Genomic DNA, 13,296 nt, shown 5'->3' with positions numbered 1-13,296 from the left:
TCAGAAACTCTCTAGAGGGACCCACCCGCGCCAAGGAGGCTAGAGCTCCATGCGCCCGGCGCCTGGGGAGCACCAGTTGCAGGAGCCGAGTGCCCACCCTTTGCCTCCGCGCAGAGACAGGCGGGGACCCTGGGGCGGAGCCCAGCGCGGGGCGGGCGCACCCGGCCGCGCCCCAGAAGCCGGAAAGAGCTTCGCGAGCGGAGCGCCAACTGTAGCAGGAACCCGGAGACCGCCACTCGCCTGGGAAGCGCGCTGAGCGAGGAAGAAAGAGGAACACCTCCTACGCAGCGCAAGTCCGGGTCCCCGAGGCCGCCAGGGAGACGGGGAAGCGCGGAAGTCCGTAGGTGCAGAGCTCCGCGCAGTCCCGGGGCTCCAGTGGCCGGGTGGGGGGCGTCGCCCGGGCTGAGGGCTCCGATGCCCACTTCTTTCTCTGGGGTCTTCGGGCAGCTTTGCCTGCTGCCGCCCTCGGGATGCGCCCTGGCTGGCTCGCACTAGAGGAGTGGGTGCCGGGAGATGACCGGGCCGGGGACCGTAGGCTGGGACTGGGCAGTGAGGGCGCAGTCCGAGGGAGCCAGCGGGTGGGCGGGCGCCAAACTGCAGGGGAGGGCGTGGGCGGGGGGCACCCACGGGAAGATGAGCAGGAAAGGGGAGGTGTCTCTGGGAAAATTCCCTTTCACCGTCTCCTCCCTCCACCCCCAGTTTTCTTCCCGCCCGGAGATCCCACAGGCTTTGCTTCTCGAGCCTAAATTTCTGACGATTCCCGCCCCTGCCGGGGCAGCGCCTCCGGGAGCCGTGCGGCCGTACCGGGTGGTTAATAAGGGAGAAGAAGGACGGGGATCCTGGAGCGGGTTGATCAAGGGCAGGGAGTGCATCCAGCGGTAACGGGGAGGGGACCTGCTCCAGCCTGGGCGCCCGCTGTCTCCTCGCGGGTCCCGGGACAGAAGAGCAGCCGAACGTCGAAGCCGAGAGGGCGCAACTCCCGCTTCTCCGTCTCAGTGTCTGCGGGGGTTGGGGTCTCGCGTGAGACGGAGAGGCGACCCAAAAAGAGGACGCCCCCAGCTGCGGTTTTGAGCCTCCCCTCGGGTACACAGCAGGCAGGCGCGCCGCAGGTTGGAGTGTCCCCGCCACCCTGCGACTGCTGTCCCTTCCGGGAGCAGTTCCTGTCCTTCGTTCTCCCGCTCTTCTCACAGGGCTGGGCCAAACCTACTGTCCAGTTTGGTCCACTTCTTGCTTCCAGCATCCCGCGGCCCGCACACTTGGAGTCCTTTCCAGGTGTGCTAAGAGGTGGGGGAAGGTGGTTCATGGCTGGATGGCCGGGACCCCCATTCTGCAGGTGCTGGACCTGGGTTCTTTTTCCAGTCCCTCAGACACAGCGAACCCAACAGTGCCCAATCTCCTGAGGGCTCAGTACTTCAGAGACTTTATTTCCTCCCCCGCGGGCATCTGGAGGCACCAAGAATGTAGAGGACTTAGGCCATAAGAGACAGGTCAGCCCTCAGGTCCTCCTGGGTCCTCACTGACACTCCCCCCACCCCCCTTGGGTGGCTGTTTTCAGTTAAGCGAGGTCTTGGAGCAGCCACCACTTTCAGAGGACACAGATTTTGGTGACAAGATGTGGTACCTCCCAATCAAGGCTGATTCTGGAAGGGGAGCTGGGGGGCTGGTGAAGGGACAGCTCAAAAGAGTGGAGACAGGGAAGGGAAGCAGACAGAGGACTTCTTTCTAGAGCGGCCCAGCAGCGCAGCAGGAGAATTCCCTCCCACCCACAGGCCCCTCCACCTGCAGAGTCCTGGTCAGGATCCTCAGTCATTCCTTCAGCAGATTCCTATCCAGCCCCTACTCTGTGCCAGGCCCTGGGCTAGGCAACAGGAATTTGGTTTACAGGAAAACTGGGATTCAGAGAGCATAAATCACTGGCCCAAGTTGACTCAGCCTGTCCATGTGAAAATGGTGATTTCCAAGTCTGTGGACTGGCCAGGACAGAGGGAGCAGTCCCTGCTCTGGAGGAAGGACCCTGCTGTATCCCCATCCTCTGGCTTCATTGTCCCTGGCCAACAGCTGGCACAATGTTGTGACTGCCATAGAGTCCTGGGCCAGCTGCCTGAGCATCTGGGAAAAACTTCCAGAAGACCCCTGTGGGGGCTGCTGGGGGGAGGGGGACTGGGCAGTTAAACTGGTCCTGGTCCCTGGACAAAGGGCAAAGATACACATTCTTCTTGGGTGTCTCTGGGGAGTCCAATCCATCCCATGCCCAGTCCCTCTCGACAGCCAAACAGCCAATAGAGGGTTTCCCAATTTCCAGAACTCATGTGTCCTCCCCTCTGTGCCATGGGTAGTTCTGTCTGTGGGTTAGACTCTGCGTCTGGTTGGCCTATACCTGGGGGGACTCTGGGAGGATGCTACCAGGTGTTCTCCTATATTTTATCAACTGGTTGTGTCTCCTTCCAGGATCCACGATGGTGTCTTGACTCCCCACAGATGTGGGCAGGGTACTAGGATCTCTGACCTCATGAAAGCAGAGGGTCTGGACCCCCAGCTCAGAGTACTCAGACCCCGGAGACTCCTGCATACCACTCACTGGCAAGCTTCACCATGGCAGCCCAGAATGGAAACACTAGTTTTGCAACCAACTTCAGTATACCCCAAGACCATGCCGCCTCCCTCCCCTTCAACTTCAGTTATGGTGATTACGACCTCCCTCTAGATGAAGATGAGGATATGACCAAGACTCACACCTTCTTTGCAGCCAAGATCATTATCGGGGTGGCACTTGTGGGCATCATGCTGATTTGCGGCATTGGCAACTTTGTCTTTATCGCTGCCCTTGCCCGCTATAAGAAGCTGCGCAACCTCACCAACCTGCTCATTGCTAACCTGGCCATCTCCGACTTCCTGGTGGCCATTGTCTGCTGCCCCTTCGAGATGGACTACTATGTGGTGCGCCAGCTCTCCTGGGAGCACGGCCATGTGCTTTGTGCCTCTGTCAACTACCTGCGTACCGTCTCACTCTACGTCTCCACCAATGCCCTGCTGGCCATTGCTATCGACAGGTGAGGATGTTGGGTAGGGGTAAAGATGGAGGTGGGCCAGGTTGCCTCTTTCCTCACTTCAGCTCTAAAAGTTGGCATTACTCCAGATTCAAATGCTTGTCCATCTATCGAGGCAAAAGGAGACTTGGTTTCTCCAGTTGTGGCTCATGTTCTCCCAAATGTGGACAAGAGGGAGGCTCCTGAGCCTCCCAGCTCTGGGCCATGCCCCCATACACCACATCTGCTTCAGATACAGGCATGTCATATAACCATGAACCTCACCAAACACAAAAGCAAAAGCAGCAAGTTTAGGCAGGTTACTACTTAGAAGCCATGTTAACTAGGTTAGCCAGGGCAGCTTCCAGTCTAGATAGCATGTGCGAAGTTTTTCCTGTAACCATTACCCAAATCAAGATATAGAACATTTCCATCCCCTAGAAAGTTTCCTTGTGCCCCTTACCAGTCAATCCTCCCACCCCAGGCAACCACTGATCTGATTTCTAGCGTCATAGTTTAGTTTTGCCTATTTTTTAACTTCATAAAAATGGAATCATACAGTATGTACTCTTGTTTTTGGTGACTTTATGGCAGAGCTGATTTTAAAATAAGATTACAGGGTTTGGTTGCAAAAAAGAGGGAAGGACATTCTTGCCTTTTTTGAATACATCCATGTGCTTATTTGCATATATTTGTGTGAGATGTTCTGTAAGTCCTTGATCTAGTGTAAATTTATAAAGTAAAATTTCTAATAGCAGCTTCAGACAAATCTGACACATGTTTTATTTATGTAAATAGCTGTAGGCCAGCATTGGACCACCAGTGGCCCTGTTTGAGGGGGGCAATTTGTGTCACATCTTCTTGGTCCACCATTGTGAGTTATGCTGAAACTCATTTTGATGTGTTTTTAATCATCTTTTTCCCTTTTATCTCCTTTCAACTCCAGTTTTTCCCTCGTTCTCAGTGCTATTTAGGTCTGTGTTCCTTTTTAATCAACCCAGTGATTATTTTTCATTTATGATAATATAATACACATACACGTATAAGAGGCATCTTCCTTTTTATAACTTAATTCCTGCAAGAAAAAACAATTTTGTTATCACAACTCTGAGGCTCGTAAGCCCTGAACCCAGTGTTTATGAAACTTACCTATCAACCAACTGCACAAAATTCCCCAGGGGAAATGATACAAAGTATGTTTGGTACAATGGTACAAAGTCAGATTCCTGGGCCCCTACTGAATGGGACTCCCCTGGGCTAGGGCCTAGGCATCTGCATTTTACCCAATCCCTGAATGATTCTGATGTTTACTCAAGTGAGTTACCACTGTTCTCATCACCTTTGTTCCATTGAAACCTTTGTCTTTCTAATGTAGGTGTGGGGTTTTTCTTTCTTTCTCTCTTTCTTTCTCTCTTTCTTTCTTTCTTTTTCTTTCTTTCTTTCTTTCTCTCTCTCTCTTTCTTCTTTCTTTCTTTCCTTTTTCCTTCCTTCCTTTCTTTCTTTCTCTTTCTTTCTTTCTTTCTTCCTTCCTTCCTTCCTTCCTTCCTTTCTTTCTTTCTTTCTTTCTTTCTTTCTTTCTTTCTTTCTTTCTTTCTTTCTTTTCTTTCTTCCTTTCTTTCAACATGGGAGATTCTCAGGAAGCAACGATTCTGTTACAATACAGAGTGGTTCCTTTCCCACCCCAAACCAGCTCTGCCTCAGTCAGCTTCCAGCTCTGTCAGCAGTTCCACCATCTCCCAGTCACCCAAGCAGGAGATACTACCATCATCCTTTTCCTTTCTCCCTGTTCTACCCCCACCCACACACCCCTACACCAGGTGCAGCCCTACACCAGGTCCTGGCAGTAGTCCCTCCAGCTTCATCTCTTGGCAAGTCATGGCTGAACCATCATAATGCTCCTCTAACTTGTCTCTTCACCCCTTCAGGAGCCCCTGACTGTTCCCTGAAATCTATACTCATCCATATTAAGCATCAGAATATCACCACTGAAGAGTCTTTCTAATATGTCTCATTCCTTACAAAACCTCCAAAAGTTTCGATGCTTATAGAACACATGCCAAATCCTGAGTCTAGCACCCCAGAGTCTTTGTAACCTGATGCCAATCTGTCTTTTAATCTCATGCTGTGTCTGGGGACACAGACAGTCTTTTCCAAAGGACACTGTGTTTTAAGCGCAATAACCACTTCTATCTTCATGTTTCCATAGTGCTTAGTGCAGAGCCTCAAACCTGTGCCTTAGTTTGGTTTACCCCTAAAATAGACCCTGAGACAAGGATTCATGTGCAGGTAGCCCTCAGGAAGTACCTATAGGGAGATAGGAAAGGAGGCAGGCAAGGGAAGGCAGTCAATACAAGCTGTGTTATTGAACAAGTTTCCACTGTGCACAATTGATGCTTATTCCTGCCACAGAACTCTTGGAGCTGGTGTAGATCTCACCTCAGAGTTCTCCCAGGAGTGAGAGGTGGGAGGGAACTAGGATATTTACACACCAACCCTCATAAGTCATTTGTGAGGGCCACTCTGGAAATTCTGTGCAAGTTACCAAGAGGACTCTGGAAGCCAGAGAAGGCCTTCCGACAAAGAAATGCAGGTGTTAGCAGGTGGCAGTGGACAGGTATGCACTGAAGTGATAAAAGCAAAGGGATAATAGAGGGGCACCAACAGCATCTGCTACAACCTGGTAGATCCACAGGTTGCTGGGTCCTACTGTGTGCCCAACCTATGCGTATGGAAACATAAAGTAGTAGAAGACACAGTCTTTGACCTCAGGGAGCTTTTCTTCCACACAAAAACTAGAATAATCTAGTGATAAGTGAAGAGTAACTCAGAGAAAGACAGATGATTATGTTAGTGATGCAGTCTGGGAACGCTTCATGAGGAAGGTGTTGCAATTCAAGTGTGCTATTCTGACCACCTCCTATTCACCCCGTTGATGAAGGCAGGACTCTCCAGCACCAATAGTAGTAGATGACTGAACACACACCTGAAACTAGAACAATGAGGGTGAAAGCACTTGGTTGGTCTCATATACTGCCAGCCCAGGGGAGAAGAACACTGCACACTAGGCAGGGTCACATGAGAGCTGTGCTTGGGAATAGAATGAACCAGCAGGGTATGTGGGCAGCAGGGTTTATAGTGACAAGAGGCTGAGGTGACCCTTGGCTCCCATGGGAGGATGTGATTGGCTTGTTTGAATGATTTTGCCAACTGGCAGAGAAGTGAAACCCATTAGGTTGAGGATTGGGGGTGCAGCTATTCCCACTGATAGAGGAACTAGCAGGACAAGAGCCTTTCTCGCTGGGTGGAGGGGTATATCTGGTGAAAACAGAGGAACTCACAGCTAGGCTTTTGGGGCCCTGTAGATGTCAAAGCAGTATATGGAATTTCAGCCCTTACAATCCAGGACCCTAATAAATAAATAGCACCCCTCTTTCTCACTCACTTTCAAACCAACTGAAAAATAAGGCAAAATGATAAGAAAGATGGATGACAGCCAAACTCTCACTTTTGCTGAGATGACACTAATATTAAATAATGGGCTTGTATCTGTAGGCATGGGGACCACATCCTACTCAGAATTAGATAAACCTACAAACCCTGACACAGGCAGCAGCAGAAGAGCAAGGTTCATGTGCAGAGGGCCTAGAAGGGATGATATTTGAAGTCATAGAGAACCCAGAAGAAGAGTGTTGACCTCAAGAAACACACATCCAAGCAGATAGATGGCAACAAAGACTTTGCAGATATCCCTCTTGCCAATGAATGAGTCATGGGAAAAGATGGGTTTAAACAAAGTATTATAGCGTCCACCATGCTTTATGTACATTTACCTTCTCAAATAGAATCTTTCAAAAAGCCTGCAAGGTTGTCTGTAAAGTCATTTTTATCTCCCTTTCACAGATGAAGAAACTAAGTCCCAGAAGCATAAGTGATTTATTCAAGGATTTAGGTGCACAGCTGAAATCCAGGGCTTCTGAATAATGCCTAGGCCAGTGTTCTTTATTTTAGTATTTAGCTGATGACAACTCTGAATTTTGGAGCATCCTATAGGATAAGGAATTAGAATTTAAGAGTTGACAACAGATTAAGCAGGGCTGTGGAAGTTCTATTTGGCATTGGTTACTGAGATACTTTTCATGCTAGAACCAGATTGAGAGAGTTATTAAGTCTTGAATTAGTTCTGCATTATCTAAGGACTTTGAACTCAGTATGATAGGCAGAATAATGACGCCCCCAAGATATCCACATCCTAATCCCCAGAATACATTATGCCTGAGGGGAATTAAGATAGCAGACGGAATTAAGGTTGCTAATTAGCTGATCATAAAATAAGGACATAAGACTGGATTATCCAGGTGGGCCCAGTGTAATCACAAAGGTCCTTAGATGTGCAAGAGGGAGGCAGAAAAGTCAGTGTCAGGGTGATGTGTTGTGGGAAGGGCTTGACTGGTCACTGGTGGCTTTGAACATGAAAGGGGGCCCTAAGCCAAGGAATGCAGGCAGCCCTAGACAAGAAACAAATGAGATTTTCCCCTCAGAGCCTCCAGAAAGGAACACAGTCCTACCAACACCTTGATTTTAGCCCAGTGAGACACATGTCAGACTTCTGACCTCCAAAACTATAAGATAATTAATTTGTGTTGTTTAAGCCACTGATTTTGTGGTAATTTGTTACAGCAGCAACAGGAAGCTGATACACTCAGTATCACAGAGAGACAGTGATTGTGAGTTGTCCCTGCCCCATTGAAGGATTGGCTAGCCCATTTGTCCCAATCTCCAGCCCTGTGAGCCTTGTGCTACCCAGGCAAGTCACGCAGGTTAACTTGGAAAAGCTGGGTCCCATGGATGGGTGAAGAACTCCAGTAAGCACTGCTCATTAATATATACAGTTAGGGTGCAGCCAATGGTTGGGATGGGATGCAACTTTATCTCATGTCTTCAGAAAGCTGCAAGCTGGGGAGAGTCAGGCCGCCATGAGATCTCCTAATTGAAGTCTATAGAGTCAGAGCTGCCAGTGAGCAAGGGGAAGGCAAGAGCCGATAAAACAATCTCATGACAGACATATTGCCAGGGACAAACAGAAATAACATGGCAGAAGGCCTTCTTGGTCAAGTCAGAAACTTGGAAAGGTGACCAAAGGGTCTAGTTACAAAAGAAGGGTAAATTGGATAGAATTTCTATGGGTGGCTTCCTGCTCTTGGTCATAACCTGACTCAAGCTCCAGGTATGAGGTACATATTCATTTCCAAGGTTGTATTATTTCTTCCCTACCCCTCATGCCTCTTTTCTTCCTCCACCTTCCTCCACCACCTCTTCCTCTCACTCCATAAAATGCACAGGAATGATTCCAGGGCACTAAATTACCTAAATAGGTGTTGTTAGGTTTTTCTGGAAAGAAGGTATTCAACCTACACAAATGAGCTCATTTCCCACTAAGGGCTCCAACCGCTTTCCCAGGCAGCATTGCTCATTGGAAAGAGCAGGATAAAAGTTTCATGCTGTGTGCTGCTTTATGGTGTCAAGGCAACTTTACACACCTTCTCATCTGAGCTTGAGACAACGCAGGGAGGTGGGTGTAAAAGTTTTGTATCAGGAGCCTGGATTCTGTTCCCTGCACCAAGTGAGCTTGGGCAAGTCATTTACATCTCACTAGATTCCTCAGATTCTACCCTTAGTCCACTCCTGCTCTGTAATGCGGGGTGACACCTGAGGGCAGGAGAGAGAAATTCCTAGTCCACAGCTCTTCTTTCACCTCTACACCAGAAGATATTTAGATTGAAGAGTTTTGAAAGAATTATGTTCTTAGGCAGAATGGCAAGCTGGAAAGCGAAGGTGGTATCAATAGGACTTATAATCATGATAGGCCACATGTACATGCCACACCTAGCACATGCCAAGCATTTCACAAACATTATAATATTTAATATTCACAGCAGCCCTGCAAGGTAGGTATCATTTTATCTCATGTTGCATTTGAGGAAACGAATCTCAGAGAGACTGAGTGATTCACTCCAGCCAAGATTTATTCTGTCTGTTTGACCCAAATCCTGTGCTGTTTACACTAAACCACTCCTCTCCTCCAAATGCCAAATGATGTTGCTAAAATAAGATGAAGCACGTTGACGCTGGAAAATAGATACGTGGGGAATCACTGTGCCATTTTGTCTGCTACTGTGGGTGTTTGGGTTAGTTAAAAACCAATAATGATTACAAGCACACATCATTATTACTGATAGTTTCCCTCCCCCACCAGATATCTCGCTATCGTTCACCCCTTGAAACCGCGGATGAATTATCAAACAGCCTCCTTCCTGATCGCTTTGGTCTGGATGGTATCCATTCTCATCGCCATCCCATCAGCCTACTTCACAACGGAAACCGTCCTCTTTATTGTCAAACGCCAGGAAAAGATCTTCTGCGGCCAGATCTGGCCAGTGGACCAGCAGCTCTACTATAAATCCTACTTCCTCTTCATCTTTGGCATCGAGTTCCTGGGCCCGGTGGTCACCATGACCCTGTGCTACGCCAGGATCTCCCGGGAGCTCTGGTTCAAGGCGGTCCCTGGTTTCCAGACGGAACAGATCCGGAAGCGGCTGCGCTGCCGCCGGAAGACGGTGCTGGTGCTCATGTGCATCCTTACGGCCTACGTGCTGTGCTGGGCGCCTTTCTACGGCTTCACCATCGTGCGCGACTTCTTCCCCACCGTATTCGTGAAGGAGAAGCACTACCTCACAGCCTTTTACGTCGTCGAGTGCATCGCCATGAGCAACAGCATGATCAACACCGTTTGCTTCGTGACCGTCAAGAACAACACCATGAAGCACTTCAAGAAGATGCTGCAGCTCCACTGGCGGCCCTCCCACGGCGGGAGCAAGTCCAGCGCTGACCATGACCTCAAAACCAGCGGCCTGCTGGCCACGGAAGAGGTGGATTGTATCAGGCTGAAGTGACCCACTGGTGTTTCATAATTGAAAACCCAAAAGCCAGTACTTGGAGCACAATTCACCAATAACCAAGTTCACAGGCTGCTTGGGGAAAGGGCAACTGTGTTCACACTTCACTGCTCTCAAGGAGCTGGAGTCATAAAATGCGATGCAACTAGACACAAACCACAGCAGCTGACATTTACTGATACCTGCTCAACACCTACTGTGTGCACAACCACACCAGCGAGATTAGGTAAGGGCAACAGGAGCTGACATTTACTGATTACCTACTGTGCAAAAATATTTAAATAGCAAAATGAAATGGCAGAAGCCATTGGAGTCATCAAGCTATATCCAGATATTTAGGTGGTCAAACAGAGGCCACAGATGGTTATCTAGACTCATTCTTCATCTTCCCTCATTCTGTATATGGCCAGTGCAGGAAAGTCAAAGCCTACAGAATGCAGCACAATGGAGATAAAAGGGTGAATTAGAGTGTGGGGTTTACAGCCTCATGGGAAGACAATTCATGCCATCACACTGAGCTTTCCCACCCAGATCTTATGACCTCCCTAGAACATTCTCTAGGATTCTGGCTGCCGGAAAAGAATTTTTCTCATAACCAGGTCATTGGTTATCTATAATGGTGTAATCTCAAAGGAAAGAACCAAAAAATTTTCTTTTCCACTGATGCTTGAAAACTCATCATTCTTTTGGGTGAAGACAGACAATCCTGAAATGAGGAACACATCCAGTTCCTGAAACCTTAATGTGAAGGATGTCAGCAGCTCTAGTGTCAGGGAGGAAGGGGACAGAGAAAGGGGTGGAGTTTGCCACTGGCAATGAACATAATCTGTGTGGCCATTTTGCTAAGGCCTGGGCCACTTTTCTAGAACACACCCTCTCTTGCAAAGATGAGCTCTACTTGGAATCCAAAGACCTGGGTTCAAGTCCTAACTCATGTGACCTAGATGTTTACTCTCTCTGCATCTCAGTTTTGTTCAACGAAACAGGGATGATGAAAATATTTTCTCTGCCTGCCTTACAGGACTGTTGGGCAAGCCCACTGAGGTCATAGTTTGTAAAAGTGCTTTTCAACTATACAAGTGATGAGAATGGATAAGAGATATTGAATGATTTGTTTGGACCCCATCCACTGTGGCTTATTATGGAGAAACACTCCCACTTTTTCATCCTTAGTCTATGGACCAGTGATCCCTGAACTCTTCTCAGTGCAGTCCATCTACATCAGGGCAAAAAAGGAATCCTTGTCCTGGGTTATAATCAGGAAGATTCAACTTCAGAGTCTCAGTTACCCACACCCCCCCCCCAAACTTTCAGTATCCCTGTGGTCATAGAAGTGTTGACAGTCTTCCCTGCATGTTGCTAAACAGCACACCCCAGGGCTGCCTAAGTCTGATTGTATTATCACACATCTGTGGTAATTGTGTGTAGTTGTCTTCATTTCTTCCTAATTCATTTTGAAGCAGAGTCTATACAAATGGTTTGGGATTGACCCAAATGACCCACATTTGGGCAATTCCTGCTCTTCTATAGTGAAGGGGTTATTTAGTTGTTTGCTTGTCTGTGTGTGTATGTGTGTGTATTTAATTAATTGTTGGTGTTTTTAATCCAACAGTGACGTTTCAACCAACATTTTCCTCCATCACCACCCAGCAGATTCACCTTCAGCCCAATCATTGTACCCTCAGAAAATGCAAATTCACTTTAACATTAGGTTAAGCCAAATTGTTTATAAATTCTGATTAGACAAAATTACACAATGCATTCTAAAGCCAAGCAAGTAAATATTGGGGGTTATCTGCATTTTCACAAATATGATAACTGCATTTTTATTTATTACCCCTGTCCTGACTCTTCTCCTAAAGATGATTCTTTAAGAGTAGACTGTTACCAATTGTGTCTGTCAAAAGAATTCAATCCCTTTTTCCTTTTTATACTAAAACATACCATCCTCCCTTCATTTAAATTTAACTGAAACAACTTTTGTAAATATTGGTGAGATTTGTGATTTTCCAGTGAATTAAAGTGTTATGTTGTTATCAAATGAAATAATTAACATATGGAATCTTAACCACACTGTTGAAGCATTTTCCCTGCTAATCTTCTATATGTTAGTTTATTTAGGTATCAATGAAGTAATAGCCATTTAAACAGTTCAACCTTGAAACAGAGAAGTTCTTGAAGGCATTTTTAGAACAGTGGCAGCTCACACCAGCAACCAGCCTCATCTTGGTCACGTCCCTCAAGCTGCCAGCCCAGGAGTGTACTCATGCATGCAAATAAATCAAAGAACCGCTACTGCATGCTCACGTTACCCCTTCATTTTAAAATCATCTTGTTTGTTTAATGAAAACTGCTGTTTGCATGGAGACTATTCATTCATCTAACTGGTGTTAAGGTAATAAATTAATTGCACTTGTGTTTACACTTTTCTTTTCAAGACTAATTAATGCTAAGCTTAAGATACTTTTAATGCACTGAGATACATAAACATTCATATATACTATTATATATTGAAAATTTAATCTCCTTTGGCAAAACGGATCCATTTCCTTGGCCAGAATAAGAGAAGGATGGCTTTGTGATGAAGCTATTAGATTTTTCTTTCAACATCCAACATCAAAAATAAGTTGATTCTCAAGTTGAAGAAATCAAAAGATGGCTTCAGGCCTTTCATCGATAAAAACCAATTGCAGACTTCTGAAGGAAAAAGTGACACATGGGAGGTGGTTAGAAAACTTAAAGTGAGTTCTATTTCTAGGGGAAAATTTTGGCTTTGAATCATATCTCCTCAATTTAACCATTATCTCTCCCTTGGGCTCAAGAAGACACACACACACACACACACACACACACACACCTCAATAGGACACCAAAGCAGGAAAAGGCCTTTTAGGACATGTAACTCAACTCACTCCTTTCTTAGTTGAGAAGATCTGAATTTCAAATGAGGAAATGACTTGCTTAAGGATGCACAGCTAACACTAACACTTGTTGGAGCCAAAACATTGCCCCAAGTTCTCACTCTGGTCTAGTGAGCTGCATTCAGTAACTGCCCTCCTGTGTCCAAAGGAGGGGACTTCCTCTAAGAATGTTTAAAAGGCCATTTAAACTGGTTTCTGACCTCCTGGGAGAATCTTAAACTGCACAAAAGATACTTTCCTTCCTTCTGGCAAGCAAAGAGTGCATCCATCCAAGGGACTTCATAATCTAGACCCCAGGGTTCCAGAGAAATCAGAATTACACCAGGGTCACTCTAGCGCTTCTGCCTTTCTTTTCTCCTATTGAGAGAAATGCTCCCTCAGGGAGAGGTCTGAGCA

The 13,296-nt window shown here is 47.1% G+C and overlaps 1 protein-coding gene across 5 annotated transcripts; it reads left to right on the top strand.

Moving 5' to 3' along the window:
• The first annotated feature begins 207 nt into the window (after nt 1-207).
• On the top strand, nt 208-12,401 carry PROKR2 (prokineticin receptor 2). Of its 5 annotated transcripts, none has more exons than XR_009703142.1 (4): nt 208-340; nt 2,449-3,050; nt 9,280-10,205; nt 12,101-12,401. XR_009703142.1 is itself a non-coding variant. In XM_061208098.1 (3 exons), the coding sequence occupies exons 2-3, from the start codon at nt 2,593-2,595 to the stop codon at nt 9,974-9,976; spliced, it is 1,155 nt and encodes a 384-aa protein (XP_061064081.1). In that variant the 5' UTR covers nt 208-340; nt 2,449-2,592; the 3' UTR covers nt 9,977-12,054. The 5 variants fall into 5 exon arrangements, 2 of the variants coding, with proteins under 2 accessions (XP_061064081.1, XP_061064082.1); XR_009703140.1 differs by having other exon boundaries at nt 12,092-12,401; XR_009703141.1 differs by lacking the exon at nt 12,101-12,401 and adding an exon at nt 11,592-12,054.
• Nucleotides 12,402-13,296: the final 895 nt, after the last annotated feature.

Source organism: Eubalaena glacialis, chromosome 13 (genome assembly GCF_028564815.1).
Source record: "Eubalaena glacialis isolate mEubGla1 chromosome 13, mEubGla1.1.hap2.+ XY, whole genome shotgun sequence".
NCBI classification, from domain to species: Eukaryota; Metazoa; Chordata; class Mammalia; order Artiodactyla; family Balaenidae; genus Eubalaena; species Eubalaena glacialis.
This window is presented reverse-complemented; position numbering and strand designations above follow the sequence as displayed.